Source organism: Rhopilema esculentum, chromosome 2 (genome assembly GCF_057945365.1).
Source record: "Rhopilema esculentum isolate cy_ngs chromosome 2, ASM5794536v1, whole genome shotgun sequence".
NCBI classification, from domain to species: domain Eukaryota; kingdom Metazoa; phylum Cnidaria; class Scyphozoa; order Rhizostomeae; family Rhizostomatidae; genus Rhopilema; species Rhopilema esculentum.
In genome coordinates, this window is record NC_142816.1 from 4,235,105 (window position 1) to 4,258,234 (window position 23,130).

Consider the following 23,130-nt stretch of genomic DNA (forward strand, 5'->3'; position numbering starts at 1 on the left):
CCTCCCCTCGAATAAGCCCCCACCCTAGAACAACAAATGGTCAATAAGCCCCCCCTCTCGATTAACTCCCCACTGCTACTGTAAATTCTCAAATTGGACCCCTCCATTGGATGGCTTTTGCCATTTGAGGTTGCCAATGGCGTTTTACTGAATTACCACAACAAATTCATACTTTGGAAGCAATTAATTAAATGCTCACAAAGAAATTCCTACTAGAATAGACAAGATCTTTTAATAATGTCTTCTTAATGTCTACAATAATTTTATAAGTCCTCCCTTGTATAAGCCCCTCCCTCGAATAAGCCTCCATCCAAAAATATCAAAAATAAATAAGCTCCCGGGGGGCTAATTCGAGGATTTACGGTATACGCTCAGCCAAGGGATGACACCTATACAAACAACAGAACACCCTGCAGTTCAAACTTACGCAGGTGTAATATGCGTTTTGGTACCCTATGCAAAAGTGTAACATTGTAAAACGCAATGTGTTTCAATCCTGTGATTTCATCGTAGTGCGATATTATGACACGTTATAAATAACAAATTGAACCCAATGCTTTTTGAGTTTAAAATTTCACAATTTTCAATCAAAAAAACTTTGGAGTCGCCATTAATGTTTTACTTTTTTGTATAAACTTAACAAGGGAAATCACAGCACTGCTTCTTGTTAGTACCCCTTGTTAGAAATAGTTTGATTGTTCTTTACGTTCTGAACAATATAAACAAGAACATTTGTGTTCCCAGACCGGTTCGCATGCTAAATTCCACCATTCGTTTCGGTTCCCTGTTTTTTAAAAGCTTGGGTACGATTTTGCATAACCAAAATTGCCATGCGTTTGTGTACCTGAACCGTTTTGCATGCTTAATTCCACCATTCGTTTTGGTACCCTTTTGTTTAAGTGCTTGGGTACGATTTTGCATAACCAAAATTGCCATGCTTTTGTGTACCTGAACCGTTTTGCATGCGAAATTCCAAGTTCGTTTTGGTATACCCTATTGTTTAAGTGCTTGGGTACGATTTTGCTTAACCAAAATTGCCATGCGTTTGAGTACCCGGACCGAAATGCATAAGGTTACCGAAACGCATATGACACCGGCAGCCTCATAATTAAATCCAACAATCAACTTTACATGAAGTATTTAGCTGCATCTATACATACATAAACTATAAACAAACGAATCTACAAAAGACGGCATTATAAAGAAGCATTGCTCCAGGGTCATATTACTGGCAACAGTCCTATAACGCCCATAAATTGCATCATCAAGTAAAAATCGATGTTGCTTCTTCGTTCTAATTTTGATAAGTTTCTTTTCGGCCCTTACCTTAAAGGCACTACGTTCTGACGTTCAAGGTATTTCGCTGTCCAGTTAAATTCCCATTGGTGAGACTATACAATAGACCTATTGTTACGGAGCCAATCGGCTAAACTTCAATTTGTTCTCGATTTTTATCACGCTGCAAAGCCTATGACTCTGAACGGCTGACTAACGGGACACAGTGCCTTTGAGCTTACAACCACTGCCAAAGTCTTGAAGCACTTGCGTCAGTTTTCAAAGGCAAATTCAGTCATCCATCTTCCCCTCCCCCCTCCCCAGGAAGAATGTTGATTTACTATATCAAAAAGAAAGGAGTTGTGAAGTATGTTTTTTCTTGTGGCTTGTATGATATTTTTCTATGCTTTCAACATTGTTTTAGGGGGAAAGGGGGACCGATGTGGTAGTATACGGTAAAACAAATAAAACATAGAAAAGCACAGAACAAAATATTGAGTGTTCCAAGAAATTTTGGCAGTGATTTTAGATCCTTGTTAGTTTATTCTCTTCGTTTTGTTAATGAATTGTTTTGGGATAAAACAGGGGCAAAGTAATCAAGGTTATTAGAGAGTTTCTAACTTAGTGAATTGAATGAGCTGCAGAGCCTGATATATAAAATTTACTTTGATAAATATAAACAGAAATAATTTCTCTATACAAAAACATAATGTAACCAACCACGAGCAAACTGAATTAATTGAACTGTGATACTTCTTGAAATCTCGAGATTGCCGTCCAAAAAGTCCTTACTGAATAAATCTCAACCTTTCCATACGAAGCTTTCGTTCTTGAGAACTTTTTCTTCAGCAAGGCAATTTTCCCCGTGTCCTTTCAGATCACTCATTCCCTTAAATTTCTTGCGACAGTTCATGCATTGCCACATGACTGGCTTTACCGGGACATCAAAATAGAGCGGTGTCCACACGACCCTGTTCTTCTCGGCTGACTCATCGTTTGTTCCAGCGTCCGCCGAGCCATCCTCACCAACCTGAGTTATTTCTTGCATTTTCCAAAACTGTGCTTTGTACATCACGTTTTCTTTAGACTGTGAATTTTCCGTGGAATGATCATTATCAAGATCCGTTTCATTTTCTTTCCCGGTTTGCTCTTGTGTTTCACTATCTTCCCTCTCGTTCACTTCAATTTCCTTTTTACAATCTTTCCAGTAACCTTCTGTTATCCTGTTTCTGCTTTTGACCCCATCACTCTGTTTGTTTACATCCTCTTTCCCACCATGCTCCACCATGCTCCCTTTATCCGTGTCTTCTTGCTCCTTCGCATGGTTCCCTTGATCATTACTCTCTTGCTCTTTCCTATCGTATTCGCCATATTTCCCGCCATGCTCTTTGTTATGGTATTCAATAGTCTTGCCATCAAGCACTGAATTTTCGTTTTTGTTACTCTTACTGTTATGGTAATTGATTTTATGTTCTGGGTCGTTTACTTCCTGCTCCGGGACTTTTCTTCGAAACGATGGTGATTCAAATACCTCATTACTTTTTTGTTCAGATTCATTCACATTAATGTGTTTTAATTTTATTCGCTTTGCAGACTTCCCACTAAAATTTTCGTCCACAGCCTTGTCTACTAGATGATACAACATGTGTCTAGTGAGCTCCTTTGGAGATTCTAGTACCGTTCCACATTTTGAGCAACACTTTCCATCCATCTGTGATTTTTTCCTTTTTTTCACATGCTTAGACAAGGATCGAGCCAGTTTTGTAATTGAATGTTGGAAAACATTACCATCCATATTATCTATAATTCTAGAGCATTCACAGTTATTGTTGGTATCATATGACTTTCGTTTGTGACTGATGCATTCTTGTGCGACAACTTTGGAAACTGCAGCACTTGCTTTGTCCGACGGTATACAAACAGGTATGCTACTTAATCTTGGCAATCCTAATGGGTTACTAGCAACTATGCTAGTTTCCAATGATGCTCTCTGGATTTTGTTTTTAATTTTTTCTTCAGATATGTCCTTCTCTTTTCTACTTAAATCTCTCTCCGAAAAGCTCCCATCACTACTTGATCTGATGTTATGCTTAATACAGAAATCCTGTGACAGACGGCTAGCTTTTTGACGCAAAATTGCACTGGCATCAGCCTTAACAGTGACAACATCAGATCTGAAAGAAGCTGTTGGCACTTCACTTGCAGTAGCTCTAAGACTGTATTCTTTGCCCGAAGATTCTGCATCATCTTTCACAGGGTGAATCTGAGGTGCTGCTTCTCCATCGGTATCATCCCGTTGGTCAGGAACAGAGCTTGCTCGCAATTTCTTATAATGACGCATTATCCTGCCCATTCGAACTTCATATTTCTGCAACTTATTAGCAATAGCATGGCGATCATGCAAGAGCTTGCGACTTGTGAACAAATGAGAACATTCCCATGAAAAAAGCGTAGAGCATGATTCAAGAATGGTCCGTTTTCTTCCAATAAGTTCTCCATTGTAGCGAATATTCTTCCACACAAGACTGCTTATTCTTGATGAGCTCTTTCTGTTACTTTTTCCAGAATTAACTATCTTTGTAGCTTGTTTGCTGTTTCTTTTCCGCCCATGTCTTGGCAGTTGTTGCTGGCAATCATTAGCTCCGAGAGATGCCGATGAAGAAACCAGCAAGGGACTGCAACCGTAAATCAAATTATTGAAAACAATACTCTTCATAGCTACTTTTTTATGGATACCACTGTCATCAGAATTTACTCCACGGGTGCGTTTTTTAGAAGGTACTACACGGGTGGTATTATCTGGTGAATGGGAGACCTGTGCTACTTTATTTTTGTCACATCCGTTACTTGCCTTACAATTTATCAGAAGTGTTTTACTTGGATGCAGCTTCGAATCACCACTTTCTACTTTAGCGCGATTCTCAGTTATTCCATTTTCTTCTTTGTCTTGCAAAATTTTCGGCAAAGTTAAAGGAGTAGATACTATTTCTTTTCCGTCAACAACTGGATTTACAGAAGTCTTCGAGTTCTCTTTTGACTTAAATGTCACATACCCTTTTCCCTTAAAAAATGAGCCCAGCTTCTCTAGAATATCCTTCAACTCTTGGCCTTGAAGGATCCTTCCATTATTCTCAAAATTCATCCCTTGGACATCAACATTCCCTGAAACTAGTAAAGAAATATCTATAGGGTGCTTTTTATTTGTCTCCTGTGGAGGTGCAATTAACTGCTCAGCGACTTCACTAGCAAGTGACTTTGAGATCGTTTGGTTATTAGCAGCTACATCTTCATCTTCAGATTTTTCGTCTTTGCAGGGTTCAGGAGCTTTAGTAACTGGCTTTGGCAAGATGTGGATATAATTAGCTAACCAACGAGTTCTGTCTAATTGAGTATCCTTGTGGTTTTGAGCTTTGTCAGATATCAGTCCATTACCAGGTACCAATCCATTATTCTCAACTGTTGGACCTTCTTTGGAGTTCTGAGCACTTGGCAATTTGTACAAAACTACTGGACTAGGACGTTCTTGTTCACGAGCATTCCTTATTGAGTTAATTCGATTATCAGGTGCCCATCCATTAGATTCGGCGGTTGGACCTTCCTTAGAGTTTTGTGTACTTGGCAACGTGCACAAAACTTTTGAACCAGGACGTACTGGTTCACAAGTATTCCCAACTGAATTAATACCATTAGAAGGTACTAATCCTTCAGTCTCAAATGTTGGACCTTCTTTAGAGCTTTGGGTACTCGGCGACTTGTACAAAACCGTTTGAATAGGACGTTCTGGTTCACAAGTATTCCTCATTGAGTTAATTCGATTATCAGGTGCCCATCCATTAGATTTGGCGTTTGGACCTTCCTTAGAGTTTTGTGTACTTGGCAACGTGCACAAAACTTTTGAACCAAGACGTACTGGTTCACAAGTATTCCCAACTGAATTTATACCATTAGAAGGCACCGATCCTTTAGTTTCAATAGTTGGGCCATCCTTAGAGTTTTGAATACTCGGCGACTTGTGCAAAGTCGTTTGAATATTAAGTAATGGTTCACAGGTATTCCTTATTGAATTAATACGATTATCAGGTACCAATTGTTTAGCCTCAACTGTTGGGCCTTCCTTAGAGCTTTCAGTACTTGGAAACCTATACAAATCTGTTGGATTAGGACGTTCTGGTTCATAGGTATTCTTTATTGAATTAGCACAAGTATCAGGTACCAATACACCAGTCTCAACTGCTGGAATTTCTTCAGAGCTTTGAGTACTTGGCAACTTGTACAAAACTGCTAGATCAGGACTGACAGTTTCACAAGCATTCCTTATCGAGTTTCCTTTGAAACTTTGAGTGTCTAACAATCCTGAGACAGTTCGATTATTTGGAACTAGTCTGCCCGATCTGCTGCTTGCACCATCTCTTGATTTCTGAAAATCAGGCAACTGTCTAGGGCAATCTTTGTTACCAGAGGCCAGAACATCAGCTTTCTTGGTAGAACCAGCTTCTGTAATACACTCCGAGTAGCATTGGGCCTCAGGTATCTTCCTTAAAACAATTTTATTACTTATTTGTTGGCGGTTATTGAGGTTGACTAAACCTTGATGAAAGCGCTGCAAATCGGCGACCTTTACAAAAATTCTTTGATTACCAAATGCCAAGCTACCACTTTCATCTGTGGAGAGCAAAGCATGATTTTCGGGAACAATGCCAGAAATAGTTGGATCAACTGGTGCAAATACCCATGGCTTGTCAAATGGAAAAGTTTGAGCACCCGGTGGCAATTCATTACGTTTCCGCTTTTTACCTTTCTTTGACTCTTTCTTTTTAGGAGCACATGTGGCGATTGCAAAAGGTTTGTACAATGGACCTAGTTTACAGCTTTGGGATACAAAAACATTTTCTTGAACAGTCTGCGTACTTGATTCAAGTTCACCAGTTTTATCTTGTGGGTCTTTCTTGCAGGACTGCTTTTTAGAAACCTTGCTCAGAACATTTTGATTAGCTGCTTTCATGTCATCTTTCTTGTCACTAGCATCATTTTGGGAGTTCTGGCTTTCAAGCATTTGTCGTGAGATAATTTGATAACCAAGTTTGCCAGATCTATCTGTTCGACCAGCCTTTAAATTTTGAGATTCAGACGGCTTGCTTGAAGCACTTTGAGAACCTGGTGCATCTGTGCCAATTTTGCTTGCGCCAATTTCCGTCAATAATGAGCTCTTTGGTAAATCATTTAAAACATTTTGACTATCAGATTCTTTCTGGTTTTGGTTTTTTTGCAAATTCTCCAAAATAACTTCTTTACCAGGAACAATTATGCCACTTTTGTCTGTTTGATCTTCCTTGGCAAGTGCTGTTTCAGGTTTATTCAAAATACTTTTATTATCAGATGCTATACTGCAAGATTTTTCAGTTTGAAAATCGTTCTGGCTTTGAGTTTCATGCAAATCCCCCAAAACAGTATTTTCATCAGGTGCAGCTCCACCGTTTTTGTATGATTTACTTTCCTCGAACAACAGTGTTTCAGGAACATTTTCCAAAGTAGTTTCATTACCTGATACTAAAACACATGAAGGAACTGTTTGGAATTCTTTAACACCTTGAGTTTCTTGTATACCCCCCAAATTTCTTTCCTTGTTTGGCACAACAGCGCTAGTTTTGTCTGTTTGTCCATCCATGACAATTTCAGTCTCTGAAACATTTTCCAAAGTAGTTTCATTACTTGATGCTAAAACACAAGAACCCACTTCTTGCAATTCTTCAAGAATTCGAGTTTCTTGTACATCCCCAAAACGTTTTTCTTTGTTTGGCACAACGGCACTAGTTTTGTCTGTTTGTTCATCCATGACAATTTCAGACTCTGAAACATTTTCCAAAGTAGTTTCATTACTTGATGCTAAAACACAAGAACCCACTTCTTGCAATTCTTCAAGAATTCGAGTTTCTTGTACATCCTCAAAACGTTTTTCTTTGTTTGGCACAACGGTGTCTGTTTGTCCACCCATGAAAATTTCAGTCTCTGAAACATTTTCATTACCAGATTCTAGAATGCAAGATTCTTTTTGGTCAACATGTTTGCAGCTTTGAGTCTCTTGCATATTTACCAAATTGGTTGTAGTTTCTGGCACAATTTCGACCGTTTCAGCCTCATCGTAAGGATTTTCAGATTCTTTACCTGAATTCGTCTGACTGTCTGATGTTTTCGTGCAAGGATGGTCTGTCTGACATACCTCCCGGCTTTTCATTCCAGCATGACTGCTCAAAGCAGTTTGGTTTTCCGGGATTAATCCAACAATTTGGTCTGTAGAGCCTTCATTAGAATTACTAGATTCAAGCACTTCTCTGGATATAACTTGAAAACCAGTTGTTCCTCTGCCAGCCCTGCCTGCCACACTACCAGGGAAACCGTTTAAGATATCATCATTGCCATCAGCTTTGCTAGTTTGACTGTCTTTAATGTGATTGCCATCAGACGTATTCTTGGGAAAAGTTGGCTTGTCAGCTGATAAAAGGCCATGCTGGTTTGATCCACAAATATCAAAAGTTTGCATTTTTGAGCTTTTGCTTAAAAGATTTTGATTTCTAACCAACAATCCGTTGGCTTGCGCTGTTGGAATTTCTTTACAGCTTTGATCCGCTTTAATGTCGGTAGCAGTCTGTTTTTCTGGCACCAGATTACCTGTTTTGTCTTCTGAACCACTTCTGGAGCTGCCAGTTTCAGAGGTTCCACTAATCATTGTTTGATCACTTGATAAAAATTCATTTGTCCTGTCATTTTCGCATTCTTCTAAGGTTTTAGCTTCAGGAATATTGTCAGAAACAGGCTGTTTAGACGACGTCGTTCGAGTAGTTTTGTTTTCTGGGCCTACTTTGGAGCAACAAGTTTGAGAGGCTCCGCTCATAACAGTTTTATCACCTTGACTTTGATCATCAGCTTGACATTCTTTGAAAGTTTGAGCTTCAGGGAGAGAGCTCAAAATTCTTGGCTTATCTTTAGCTATTCTGTGAGTCTTGCTTGTTTGGCCTTCATCACACCAATGAGTTTCAGGCAAAGTGCTAGAAACAATGTTTTCATCTAGTGCTATACCAGCCAAGCCATCTGCTTTGTTTCTTTGGCTTTCAGACAAGCCGCCAAAAGGATTTCCATTAGTATTTACAGAAGACCGTTCACTCTTTTCCTGGCCCTTGAAAACCTTATCTGTAACATTGTCACGTAAAGTGGCTATTGTTGATTTGTTGGTTGACGTCCCTTTACGTTGAACTTCATATGTTGTACGATTGGCAGTGTTTGTTGAAGCATGTGTGGTGCCAATTTCAGCTTCAGGCATTGTGTTTGTACCTATACTTGTCATACCAACGACACCTGGCTTCTCTCTCTCTATTTCAAATGGCTCTATCATGATAGGGATCACAATTTCTGTTTCAAGTGCTCCATAAGCTGGAAGAAATGCGTTTGCATCCATCATAGAAACATAGGGATACCAGACATATGGATTATTCATCTGAGGAGCATGATTTATAAACCCTATCGTGTTTCCCGTTGTATGACTAGGGTCAATCATTGGCAACACGGTTTTATCTTTTTTAGGTGAGGCTTTAGTCTTATTCGAAATTTGACCTAACTTCCTCAATTTCTCTTTTACATGGTCAGGAACCTTCACCTTTTCTTTATTCAAAGTATATCGTTTGCCCTCTCTCTGCAATTCATTTATTGATGGCTTTGATCCCAGACCGGGGTTTGAATCTGTTCTTTTCCCCAAACTGTTCGGACCCAGCCTTTTAATAATAAGTTTATTATTTCTTGCATCATTTGAACTTTTGTTTGAAGAGTTAAAATCTGCTTCTTTCTCTGAAGAATTAGGAACATGTTCTTTGTTTGGAGAATCAAAATCCAGTCTTTTTTCGGGGGAATCAGGTCTTTTGTTCAAGGAACCAAAATCTGTTATTTTGTTTGAAGAGTCGAAATCTTTTTTGTCCAAATATTCAGGACCTGGATTTTCTTTTGAAGAACCAGCACCGGGTTTTTTGTCACAAACTGGTCTGTTGTCCGAAAAATAAGGTCCTTCACTTACATTTGAAGAATTCAAGTCTGGTGTGTCCTCTGCAGAATCAGTATCTGGGTTTTTGTCTAAAGAATCAGAAACTGGTCTGTTAGCAGATGATTGTAGATCTTCTTTCCTTTCTGAGGGATCCAAATTTGGTCTGTCCTCTACAGAATCAGTATCTGGGTTTTTGTCCAAAGAATCAGGAACTGGTCTGTTATCATAGGAATAAAGATTTTCTCCCTTATTTAAAGAATCCAAATTAGGTCTGTCCTCTACAGAATCAGGATCTCGGTTTTTGTTCAAAGAATCAGAAACTGGTCTGTTATCAGATGATTGTAGATCTTCTTTCCTTTCTGAAGGATCCAAATTTGGTCTGTCCTCTGCAGAATCAGTATCTGGGTTTTTGTTCAAAGAATCAGAAACTGGTCTGTTATCAGATGATTGTAGATCTTCTTTTCTTTCTGAAGGATCCAAATTTGGTCTGTCCTCTGCAGAATCAGTATCTGGGTTTTTGTTCAAAGAATCAGAAACTGGTCTGTTATCAGATGATTGTAGATCTTCTTTCCTTTCTGAAGGATCCAAATTTGGTCTGTCCTCTGCAGAATCAGTATCTGGGTTTTTGTCCAAAGAATCAGGAACTGGTCTGTTATCAGATGATTGTAGATCTTCTTTCCTTTCTGAAGGATCCAAATTTGGTCTGTCCTCTGCAGAATCAGGATCTGGGTTTTTGTCCAAAGAATCAGAAACTGGTCTGTTATCAGATGATTGTAGATCTTCTTTCCTTTCTGAAGGATCCAAATTTGGTCTGTCCTCTGCAGAATCAGGATCTCGGTTTTTGTCCAAAGAATCAGGAACTGGTCTGTTATCAGATGATTGTGGATTTTCTCTCCTTTCTGAAGGATTCAAATTTGGTCTGTCCTCTGCAGAATCAGTATCTGGGTTTTTGTCTAAAGAATCAGAAACTGGTCTGTTAGCAGATGATTGTAGATCTTCTTTCCTCTCTGAGGGATCCAAATTTGGTCTGTCCTCTGCAGAATCAGTATCTGGGTTTTTGTCCAAAGAATCAGAAACTGGTCTGTTATCAGATGATTGTGGATCTTCTTTCCTTTCTGAGGGATCCAAATTTGGTCTGTCCTCTGCAGAATCAGGATCTTCGTTTTTGTCCAAAGAATCAGGAACTGGTCTGTTATCAGATGATTGTAGATCTTCTTTCCTTTCTGAGGGATCCAAATTTGGTCTGTCCTCTGCAGAATCAGTATCTGGGTTTTTGTCTAAAGAGTCAGGAACTGGTCTGTTATCAGATGAAGAAAGATCTTCCCTTTGATTTAAAGAATTCAAGTCAGGTCCTTTCTCTGGTGAATTAGGATCTGGTCTTTTATCCAAAGAATAAGGGTCTAGTTTTTTATCCAAAGAACAAGGATATTCTTTTGCATTTGAACAATCGAAAACTGGTCTCTTCTCTGATAAACCAGAATCTGGCTTTGTATCCAAAGAGCGTGGATCTTCAATTTTATTCGCAAATTCCAAATCTGATCCTTTCTCTGATGAATCAGGATTTGGTCTTTTGTCTTTGGAACAAGGTTCTTCGCTTGCATTTGAATAATCCAAATCTGATCCTTTCTCTGATGAATCAGGATATTGTTTTTTGTCCAAAGAACACGGATCCTCGCTTGCATTTGAATAATCCAAATCTGGTCTTTTCTCCGTTGAATCAGGATATTGTTTTTTGTCCAAAGAACACGGATCTTCTCTTTGATTTGAAGAATCCAAATCTTGTCTTTTATCTGGTACAACAGGATTTTCTTTTTTGTCCAAAGAGCATGGATCTTCTCTTTGATTTGAAGAATCCAAATCTGGTCCTTTCTCCGTTGAATCAGGATATTGTTTTTTGTCCAAAGAACACGGATCTTCTCTTTGATTTGAAGAATCCAAATCTTGTCTTTTATCTGGTACAACAGGATCTTCTTTTTTGTCCAAAGAACATGGATCTTTTATTTTACTTGAAGAAATCAAATCTGGTCTTTTCTCTTGCTTTTTGTCCATAGAACATGGGTCTTCTCTTTTATTTGAAGAATCGATTTCCGATCTTTCAGTACCTGGATCCGGTCTCCTGTTAGCGCAATCAGGATTTGTTTGTAGATTTGCAGAATCAGAATCGTAGTTTTTCTTCAAAGAATCGTTACCTGCTCTGCTGTAGGTAGAATTTTTATCGGAACCTTGCTCTGAAAAAGTAATATCCCGTTTCCTGTTTAGAGACTCGAGATATTGCCGTGCACATGGAGAATCAAAACATTGTCCTTTGCTTAAAAAACTAGCATCTGGTTTCTTTATAAAAGAATCTAAATTAATTCTTTCATCTTGAGAACCAGAATCAGTGCTCTTTTTTGAAGAAGAAGGATTCGCCTTTTCATCTAAACAATCATCCTGGTTCGCATGAACAATATTTTCAAATTCTCCGGCAGCTTTCATGCTGCTAGCATTCTCAGCACCAGTACGAGGAAGAATATCTAGCGGAGACACCGTTTGAGAGGCTGTATGTCTGAAAACTTTGATTACAGCTGGCTTTCCTTTGGAAGCTAAAAATGAGCTTAATCTGCCAGCTTTTCCATCAACAAGCTGCTGCAAGATCTTTGCGTGATCTACCTTAGAAGAAGATTCTATATTTCGATTTGCACAAATCTCTGTCCTTTTCAATGCATTCTTTTTTGTACCAACCTTAGATTTTCGACCAACCGTAAGAGGAACACCACGCTGTCTTGATAGCTGGACCTTCGGTTTATTTTCAGAATGTACTGCGTTTGACCTTTCAGTCAACAAATTTGCTTCCTGCTCTTTCAGTGGACTTGTTGAAGATGCTTGTGTTGAAACAGTTTGACATATGACAACACGGTACACTTCACTATTACCAAACTTAGAACTTATACCATCTCCTTTCGTGTTTTCACCAGTAATGCTAACAAAATTTCTCTGCTCACTTTTCTTCTCACCGTTTTGCGAATCTGATTGACAAAAATCACCTTCTTTGTCAATGCTTACTGTATCAATTGGTTCATCACTGGAATGAAAATATTGATTATCAGGAAGATGTGGATTAGTGGGTGAGTCTGGCTGCAAGTATAACTGAAATGTAAGCCCACTTTCTTCATATTCAGAGCAATCATCAGAGAGATAAAGTTCAAAGGAACCATCATCTTTCAACTCCCAATTCTCTTCATCACCAGCTTTATCGTGAGAGCCGATCGACGCTGAGCTGGCTAGACTATCATCGATGCCATCAAGTGATGCTGAGTATTCGAAATCGTCCTTTTCCAAGAGTGTTTTCGGGACAATACTGTTATCTGAGACACGGCTGTCCATTCACACTATTGTGCATCTACGGGGTAAAAAAGTTGGGTAAATCAGTTGCATCCTTTTTACAATCTACAAAAGCTTTAACTGGACAAAGATGTACAGGAAGCTTTGGTTTCCGGAAATATGAATAGTGTGGTGCTAGACATTCTTCATTCGGGGACTTGGCAGCCCCGCTCCACAGCACTCCTATTACCTTTTTCTCCACCCAATCATCTCCCCCAACAACCCTTTTCGAAGCTGTTCATTGACCGGTAGCCCTCACTTCCTCCGATCCACCTGATTTTTCTTTCCTAATCAAGTTGAGTCGCGTACGAGCCTGCTAGAAACTGTTCGAAATCAAGGTGATATTACAATATTTTGTTTTCTGAATGACAGAAAGGAAAATGTTCCTGAAAGCAGAGACAATGGGAAGGAAGATTGAGGAGGGTTAGTCTCGTCTTGTTCTTGATTTTGTAAATTATTATTCCTTTCCCCTCAACTATCCCCTCGTTTTATGTTCAATGGTCCTTGGCTTGTGGTTTTTCCTTCGCGAGAGAATGGAAAGAAGTATTAAGAACTGTAAAAGAATGCAAATATTTTGCATTTTGTATATCAGGGTTTTGAATTTCAAGCAAATAACAACAAACACTTTAAACACTTCATGTTGGGGCTGGACCTCGCAAAATTACATTTGTACATATCGATCACATTCGTAGGAAATAAATGACCAATCCTTTATCGATTCTTTGTAAAAAAATTTTAATCAATATGAGAAATCACACTGTATCACAATGAAGTAAAAATTGTACCAGTATTACATTTTCTGAATCAACATTTCCAAGTAATCGCAAAATTTATACCAGAAAGAAATCCCTGCAAGGCGTAAACCCTAATTTTCAATATGGGAGTCAGTACAAAAATTTGGCGTCTGAGAATTCACCCTAACACAAATATTGGGGTCTATGAATTACAAAATTAATTAGTTCAATTTATAGGCTTTGCAAAACTGACTGAAATTTGTAAAAGGGTGAAACCTAGATCGTTTCGTTATCAAAGAAATTATAAAGTTACTTTTGGAGGCTCCGAAACATGCGATTTTACTTGGGGCTTGTTAAAACTTAACTGAAATATCAAGGGGTCATCAAGAAGATAATGACATAGACTCCCCATGAATTAAAGGCAAGTGATATTTTGTGCCATCTGTACCACTATCTTTTGGACACATTTGGTTCATGTATTCCATATTGTCATAGCAAATTTGTCGAAATTTAAGCTATTTACCACGACTTGAAATTGAATTTGACAAAAAAGGCCATCGGTTGAAATTAAAACGCATAGCAAAGTTGGCAAATGGTGGTCAATCCTTCACAAAGCTTGCATAACGTCAATTCGATTCACAAAAATATTAGGCGAACAAATAGAAGAAGGGAGAAGTTCAAAATTGGGGGAGGGGGAGTAAATGAAGGTAAAAAGGGCACGTCTCTGTTTATGATATGTTGTGAAACGCTAAATATCTTAATATTAAGCCCGTGTGCCCCTGTTGGTACGTCTTTCGTTTTACAACATATTTTGTCATTTAAGTCGCGATTCGGAACAGAGCTGTTAAAACAGATGCCTATATACATCACGTCTAAAATGCCTAAAGTCCTCTCAACCAGGGACGTCGCCAAAAGGGGTACCGGGGGCGCTGTACCCCCAAAACTTTGTCCCTCGGCACATAAAGAATTTTTGCCGGACAAAAGAAGACGTTCAGGCATATTGTCGAATTAAAACCCTTTTGCTGATCCTGCCATTCCAGCAAAATGTGGACTTTGCAAAGCAATGCGAAGATGGTAGCATTGGGTATCTTATGCATTTTGGAGTTAGATCACTTGCCATTGTAAAGGACATAGAGCATGAAATAATAGCAGAGGGTCGTAGTGCAGGAACGCTTAATGCCTTTCTTCAACAGAAACAGGGGTATATATTGAGGAATCAGGAAGTTTCTAATTTCAAGGTTACATTTGAATAGTGTATTTCTTTGGAGAAAAACCAAACATATTTTAAACAGTTTAGAGATAACTGCGAATGTGAATGATAAGAATTTAAAGGTTTATAGCAGGCATTGTAAAAATACAAAGAAATATCAGAATTCAATACCTTAAGCTATCGAGGTATTTTGAATTGATACCAAAAGGGGTATCCAATGATTAGCGGGAGGCAAACAGCGGTATAGAAAGGCCTGCTTTGCCAATGCTTTTCTTACAAACCATTTGATTTCAATCTTTTTTATAAGGACACGCTTGATAAGAACACCAAGGCTTGTTTCCCAAAAAATATTAACAAAATAAGGGCATGTCCTGCTTTAGACGAAAAATAGGAAGAAAGCCAACGCTTGTTTGAAAATTTACTCGAAAATTGTTTGAAACTTTAAAAAATCTATAGTACAGGGTTGCCAGATTGGCCTTTTTCAGGCCAAACTTTCTAATTTAAACCTTTTTCAGAGTTAAATAGCATGGAAAATTTGTTTATGGCTTACTACTTAAATTTGGCCTTTTTAAACATTATTAATTCATTCCTTTGTTTTACATAAACTTAAGCACCCAAAGTAACAAACATTTTAATGAATTGAGAGCGATTGAGAGCAATACTACACAGTGTAAACTAAAATGTCAAATATTATCAGCTAACCTAACAATTAGCAAAGGAATTTGTTTGAAAGAGAAAGTTTCTCAGTTTTTTTCTTGAGTTTGGAAATTAGCTAAAAGACTCATGAATGGCAATATATACTTCACTTCACGCAGTTCTAGGGGAATTTTCAATTTGGCCTTTTTAAGTACATTTTGGCCCGAGTTTGTCATCAGTTTGGCCTTCTTTTGTAAATCCCATCTGGCAACCCTGCTATGGTATGTAGTTGTAGAAAAATGAAAGCTGACATAAGAACAACACGAGGAGCACTCTTTGCAAAATAATCTATAGGGATGACCTCTTCCCAGAGAACCAAAAAAACCTCCACTGCTAAGTCGGATATTTTGAAATTTAACACAAGAAAACCTGATGATTTCGAAATTATTGTTATATTTTAAAATATCCTTCGGATACAAGGGAGCAGGTACCTGGAATCAGATGCTAACGCACATAAGAGACTCTGCCTCGCTGTGTACCTTTAAAGTAAAACTGTGAGGGAGTTTTTGAGACAGAGCGACGCAAACACAACCGCTTAGAATAGCAGCTGTATTTTTGAATTAATTATTTAGTTATATTTTTTCAAACTGGTAGAGTACTGTGTGTAAACAAGAATAATAATAATCATCATCATCAAATATATTAAACACTAGAACAAGAACAGAAACCAGTGTAGAGCCGGACGTCTAATAAATCTACTCACATTAAAGCTTCTTTCCTTTTATTGTTGTCTTTTAATTTCAAGCAGAAATGGTCACTGTTGGCCTAAAAGAAATGCATCATTATGGACTAGGCTGTATACAAAGTTCTAAGGTATCAAGAATTACACGTGGCAGTCCTCAAATTATTTTTACGCAAAATCTTTTTACAAATGCACGCTATTTTATAAAGAACCACTTACGATGAGCCTACATGTAGAAGGCAGAACAAATTCAAGCACTGTTAAAACTAAAGGAACTTTTCCGTAAGGAACTTTTCCGTAAAGGACCTTTCCCTAAGGGACTATTTCCAAGGGAATTTTCATTTTTGAATATTTTTATGATTGCAAACAATCAGGAAGCCGATTCCATTATTTAGAGTTAAAAATCACATTAATCGCCAGTAAACGCCGCATCTACATGTAAACACAGGCCTGTGGCAACTTTTTAACCCAATTTCTCGCCCCAGTCTCCTTATGCAAATTGAGCGCGCGGATATCGAAAAGGTGTATTATGTGTTGCGATGGTAGCTACTACTCTCCTCCACAGAGGCTATTGGGGAGGGAGGTGGGGATTGAGAAAGCTCCTCTTATCCTATCCTTTTTCCCTCTCAATCTCCCTACCCAATAGCCTTTGTGGAGGAGAGTAGGTAGGTACCAAGTGTTTCATTGTATGATTTCTAGTTTTTCATTTTCCTTCTTGATTTAATTTCCACTTTCCAGATATCAAACGTCTTTCTAGTCTTCTTTCTGTTTTTCGCCTTGTTTGCTAGCTACACTAGCAACACTTATACATAATTTGAATGTTTTATGTGCAATTTTCATAGCACCAAATGTCCAATTAAATTAAGGAACTTTTCTTACTACAATTCGACCAAAAGAGGTCCAAAAATAAGGAACTCCATGAACTAGGCCTCGAGCTAGGTTCCTAAGAAAATCAAATTACCAAATTACCAAATCAATCATTTATTTGCTGGTAAAGTTTTTACAATCAAATCAACAAATCATTGTCGTAAGTTACATATAATTTAAAGAACCTGAACGCAAAAATTTGGGTGCAGCGCAATTTAAAAGGATTTTCATTTTCGGAGCTGAATATGCTGCCACTGAAATTCGTTTTAATGTATTTGACAAAGAATTTGAACTATAAAACGAGACATGTTTATAAGGGGAAAAAACTAATAGCTCAATTATTTTGTTTTTAAATCACACGAATTCTAGCATATGTACAATAACGCTTTTAACTGCGGCACTTTGATTGGTTTGTAAGTACGGAGAAAATAATCCCAATCAAAGTTCTCAAGTATTAAATCGAATATATGGCGCTTACACTACAGCTGTTCATTTTAAACGTAACCTGTAAAATATAAGAGCGGTAGAACAGAACAACGTGCATGAAGAATAACGAGCACGAATAATAAGTTTGACCACCCTCGCATTTGCCAATACGGCTGTTGAAGTGTTATACCGCATTGAGGGCGCACCAAGAAGAGAGAAACATCGGTTCATTGTATCCTTCAGATCGGTTCAGTGCGCCATCATCGCGGTATTGCGGTTTTCCAGTGGTTAGGGGCATTGCCCGTATGCAAAGACTTTGATACAGGGATTCAGAAACCTCCTGGAAGAAGAAGGCACCAATAACTGACTGAATCTTCTACGTTCTCTCTAGCCCGAATTAAATACTTGTTTAAGGAAAATTCCTATAATAAACAGTTTGTTACGAGCTGATGATGAAGAGGATGAACAAAAACCGACCTTTACTTTTTGATATTCGTATTACGAACATCTTCTGGTGCTCAAACAGGTACAGAGATCCTAATGAGGGCCTATTCCCAGATAAAGCATAGTACATCTCTAAAACAGTCACAGCGCCGAATTGTTTTGCGTGCGACCTTGGTAAGAAAGAAAGGGGGTGCAACGTAAACGTTCTGCTTTAAAAGAGATGAGATGAGTGATCTCTTTACAGTCGTCATTGAACTGACGACCAATTTCTGAGTTTTGTTATACTTTTGCAAGATATCAGCTTAAAATTCCTTGCTTTAGATGCACAATATTTAAGTATGAGCTCAAAAACCCCGCCACGCAAGTTGCCCTAGATACCAATTAACCTCGGCCTTTTAGGCACAGCCTCCAGCTCACAAGGACCTCCGCAGGGGGTCACAAGTCCACGACTCCTCCACAGGCGTCTTCCAAACGTTCAGGCATAATAATAATCAAAAGCGGGGATAATCAAGAGGGAAGAAGTTCACAGAGAAGCCCCTCCCCCTAGTACATGAAAAAGCAAGACTATATCAAAACAATATTGTACAAAATTTGCTTCTGGCTTGAACGAGCGTGGCGCAGAATTTGCTCGTTAGGCTTCTGCTTCCGAACATAATACGATATAAGAAGCTGCTGGAAATTTTACAACATGTAACCAAAATAATGATGAAAGTGTACCCAAAATATGTAATCAACAGCAAATTAGATAAACAAGAATTACCGGAACAGTGTAGTTGCAATTTGTCAACAGATTTTATCTGGCAAATTCGCTACGATATGCCTAGAAGATATTATTTTCCCCTGAATTTTTTTCAAGACACACAGAAAATGTATCCTCCAAAAAATTCTCGAAAAGGTTTCTATTTTTTCTGGACATGGGCCTTTGCAGGGCAACTTCCAATGAAATACGAAGAGAGTGTATAGACAGAACACAATTCGAAGGAATTTGACCCTTGATTAATTTTTGCCTAAATATAAGAAAAATACTGATCAATACGCCTTGGCAAACATAAATTAAATAGCGATTGAAAAACCTGTGTTATCAAGTGTATGGCCATTGCCAAAAATACAGAAAAATTATTCAATAGACTTTGGAAAAGAATTGACACTTGAAGCAAAGCTTACAGAAAGCAGTGGAAAAAGGAACCAAGAATGTTAAAGTTGCTTATGTTTTGAGCTTTTGGAAATGAAAACAGGCCTGGAGATGTATTTTAAAATAGTTGGTGACATATGAATGTTTGAAAACAATCAAATAAAAGGGATACTATGAAAAAGGGGGCAGCTTGTGACTTTGCCTAAATTTGAATAAACACACAAGGACAAAGTTTGCACATGGGGGAGGGGGGCTAGGATGGTCAACAATCAGCACGGGTCAGTGTATTGAAGTATTCAAGCAAGTTGATAAACCCATATGCTCTTGTCAAATAATACAGTTAAAGAAATTTGGGTATTTTTGTTAAGAGTCCCTGATAAGAAAGGCCTGAAAACTTCCTTTGAAGATGGCACCTTCATGTAATCTGTTCGTAGGCCCAAGCTCCACATCTCTATTCATGGACTTGAAGCTGGCAAATGTGTATAAAAGCTACCACTTGGTTGACAATGTGCCCTATAAATAAACCCTATAAGAATAACTCCTGTAGAGATAAGAAAGCAAACAGTTTTCCTTATTTGAAAAGAATCAACATTTCTTTCTTCTAAGATACAATGTCATCATGGTTCGCTGTCTCCACCTACGGCAGATTGTGCACTAACATGAGAGAGTGTTTTCCAACAGTCATGATCTCTGCTAATAAGATTCAACTCGTCGAGTTCAAGTTGTGACATCTCACACAAACATGGAAAGTGGAATCCTTTACATGGAAAATAGAACATAATTTTTTTAATGAGTTCATGATTTGAAACAGGACTGTGTAAAGAATGTAACAGTTATCACTGAATGAATTAGTTGGGCAAATTTTATTGTTACAGAGAACTTTTGTTTCCCATTTCCTTTACAAAAAAATCAGTTTTGTAGGGTAATTTTAGCATGTCAATTTGAGGGGGCCTTCGACCCTCTCCATAAATTTAACCATGAGAAAATTGAACCATTGCAATAGGTAATCAGGAAATGGAATCAAGCTTCAACTGTGACAAAATGGTAAACATAGAATAGTCATCACCTCCTTAACCTGAATAAACATGGCCACAGTCTCCAAATTATCTTTGGAAATGTAGTTTTCAGACCTGGCTATGAGGTATTGTCCTACCTAAACACATATCAAAAGAAGCTACATCAAGAGAGTGGTGATAAAGGCAAGGTAGTGAACAAGCAATGTCATATGAAGCTTCTGTGGAAAGATGAAAAGGGGTAGCACCTGTTTGAATTTATCAAAACTAAGCATATTTTGGCTTTAGAAGAAATCAAGCCTGTTTTAATGATGTCAAAATCTAATGTATCTGCCTTCTCTTATTATCATCAATTTGTTTGAATTATTGCTAGTGAAATCTTGAAGAGCCATGATTTTGAAACATTGGGGCCCAGACCCCTCCATTCAACCTAAAGCATATGACATTTAAGTCAGAGACACTGGTTCAATTCGTCTTTCCACATTAATATTATGATATAGCACATACAAGCCAATTTCAGATACCCATTTGTCATGCCTAGCAAAATATCTGTCTATGATGTAAAGATAAACAAAATTTTCATGGTAATCAAAACACCTACCTTAAATTTAAAGATGGTGTGTGAACAGCTCTTATAAGGTAGAGGGAGTGACCTGATTCAAAAACTAAAATGAAAGATGAGAACAAAATGTGAACAACCATTCTGGTACTGTTACTCAATAACAAAATATCTAGAGATAAAGGCATGTAAGCCCTCAAATAAATGGTTACCCACAGGGCAACCAGTGAGATTTGTTTGCCAATGTAAATGAAACAAAGTGTTACTTCACCTGTTTCCCATAAGTCTTAGCAACAACCTAAATGTTAATGATTTACAACATATCATATACTACTAATTGGAAATATGCAGAATGAATGCATCATAGGGAAATCCGTTCTGGGGCTCTTTGTTACTACCAGTGTAAATCATGGCAGTGTACCCCCCCCACTTTCAAATATGTGGCATGGGTCCTGTATATATGAGCCTTACTAAAAGAAAAACAAAAATAGAGTTCAGTAGGTAAGGTTTAATGAAATGTATTTATTCCATTCACTTACCAATTTCTGTCTAATTTCTAGATTGTTCTCTCTGTCACCTTTTCCTGGTTATGTGCTACACTCTTTTGCACTCTTTATTCCTTCAAAAGTCAAAAAAGGAAAAATTTCAACAAATTTTTAGATAATCACTTTTATAGGCTATCCACTTGCTTAAGATAGTGATACAGTTTTCAACCGTGAAGTCTACTTTGCCAGTCAATTTTTACATATTTAATTATAGGTATATCGGCATGCATTTCTAATAAAACAGATTATTAACGAGAGGCTTCAGCACCGATGACGGCAGCAAAACAAACACGAGCTTGTGCATTTTACATCAGCTGCAAACAAACGAATGCAAACCATAGTAGCAAACAGACTTAATCAAACGAGCACGTCAAAGTATAAACCAAAGCTGCGAAAAAAATTGCTCCCGAGTTTCGGGGCCCGAAACAACATCGGTGCAGACACAAATGCACGCATTTCATAAAGATATTGACAGCAGAAAAGCAGTCAAAGAGAGAAAACTTCTAAAGATGATTGAACACAGAAACTTGTAAATAATGATAAAATAATCAGGGTACTGGCTCTTTGTTGTGCGAAGCAACACAAGCACCCAAAATGTTATTCCCCTTCAAATGGCTTCTAATGTCGAAATTGTATCAAGAGTGCACCTTTTATCAGCTCCACGAAACAGGTAAACAAGTTTGACATTCAAAGAGATGACGGAACACTCTCTCCGTTGTAAAGCAAAGCTTCAAAGTTTACATGAAAGTTTTTGTCAAAATCAGAAAACTTCTATCTGATAGTAACATTTTTCACCACCTTTGGGCCTAAGTCCAGCTTCAAAGCATCTGCAAGAGCGAAATGAAATGAGCTTGCTTCAGCAACGCAAAATATTTGTGTAATAAGCACGTCCTTGTTATAAGCTTAAATCAATACCTTTGATCCTGCATTCGAAAATTTTTGGAACGGCTTAACTCAGAACTGCTTTTCAAATCTCCTACTTGCAGAACGCGTGCGCCCTGGAACCATTGGAACTTCTCTCTGTGTGTCAAAAGTAAGTGGGAACTCTCTACCCCTGTGGCCCCCTCTAACCCTGGGATAATAAATTATCTATATTTCATAAAACAGCTTGCCCCTTTGTTGTATTTTAGCAAAATTGGCTAAAACTGCGATAAAAAGTGTAGGAATTTGCCCTTTCCCGCATTTGTTTTGGCAAGGCGAAACACGGCAACGAACGTTAGTACTTTTAGGCCCTTTCTCGCACGTGGTTCAACGACCCTGTACCTGGAAACTGGAGTGATTCAACTTATTAAATAATCTAAATAAATAATAGAATGCAAACACAAAAGGGCAAGCAATAAAAACCAATTTTTATCGTCCTTAGGAAATACTAATCGATTTTCTGATATATTTTGTTTTGTCAACTAATTTGTTTCCGCTTAGCTACCGAATTAAATCGGCCATGTTTCTCTTGTCAAGACGCCCATCCAAAAATTGAATAAGTGTTTATTTCATTTCAGTTGAATATCTCAATGGAAATAGCATTTTGCAATTTGAGCCACTCATTGATAAGAAGAGCAAACATATAACAATACTTTTCGATCGACACTTCTATGTTACTTGCGTAATTCTAATTAATGTACAGTTGTGGGCTAGGCCCTCCCTACTCCATTTAGTGTTTTTGCACAAATCTGCTAGTCCGTTGAGTGTTTTTGGACAAGTCCGTTTCTTCAAAATAACCTTTTTTTCTCAATAAAACTGACCTTCATCACTGATTGCAAGCAGATATCAATGATTTGATGAAGTGATAATGAACTTTCTAATGTATTCCGACCGACTTACCTAAACTTAGGGGTTTTTGCGAGCCAAAATGCATCCACTCTAACCCAATCAAAAGAACTAGCAAGGTGATGAATTTGGAAATTTGTATTTAGCATGACTAGCTAGGGCTAGTTTGTCTGATTTTCTATTCGTTTCCGTATGTCTATCATTTTCACCTTTTTTTTTCGTCATAAACATTTGAATAATTAGCTGTTGCTCAGTACAGATTAAAGGCTTCGATGAATATTCAGTGCTTTTTTCGTTAATTGCTTATCTATTATAAAACCTGAAAAGGCAGTTTCTTTATTGGTTGGTATTACTGTGAATACCTCCTGCTTATCGTTCGTAACCACAGTCTTCA

At 37.9% G+C, this 23,130-nt stretch overlaps 1 protein-coding gene across 5 annotated transcripts; it reads right to left on the bottom strand.

Annotated features, from left to right (window-relative positions):
• Window positions 1–1,096: 1,096 nt before the first annotated feature.
• On the bottom strand, window positions 1,097–23,091 carry LOC135695274 (uncharacterized). 5 transcript variants are annotated; one of them, XM_065214275.2, is made up of 6 exons: window positions 21,885–22,777; window positions 20,964–21,043; window positions 20,463–20,530; window positions 19,919–20,001; window positions 16,005–16,066; window positions 1,097–12,680 (listed from the first exon to the last, which is right to left on the bottom strand). In XM_065214275.2, exon 6 carries the CDS (start codon window positions 12,662–12,664, stop codon window positions 2,078–2,080), a length of 10,587 nt encoding a protein of 3,528 aa, XP_065070347.2. In that variant the 5' UTR covers window positions 12,665–12,680; window positions 16,005–16,066; window positions 19,919–20,001; window positions 20,463–20,530; window positions 20,964–21,043; window positions 21,885–22,777; the 3' UTR covers window positions 1,097–2,077. The 5 variants fall into 5 exon arrangements, with proteins under 5 accessions (XP_065070347.2, XP_065070345.2, XP_065070343.2 ...); XM_065214273.2 differs by lacking the exons at window positions 19,919–20,001; window positions 21,885–22,777 and adding an exon at window positions 22,791–23,091 and having other exon boundaries at window positions 20,467–20,530; XM_065214271.2 differs by lacking the exon at window positions 19,919–20,001 and having other exon boundaries at window positions 20,467–20,530.
• Between the last annotated feature and the right edge of the window lie 39 nt (window positions 23,092–23,130).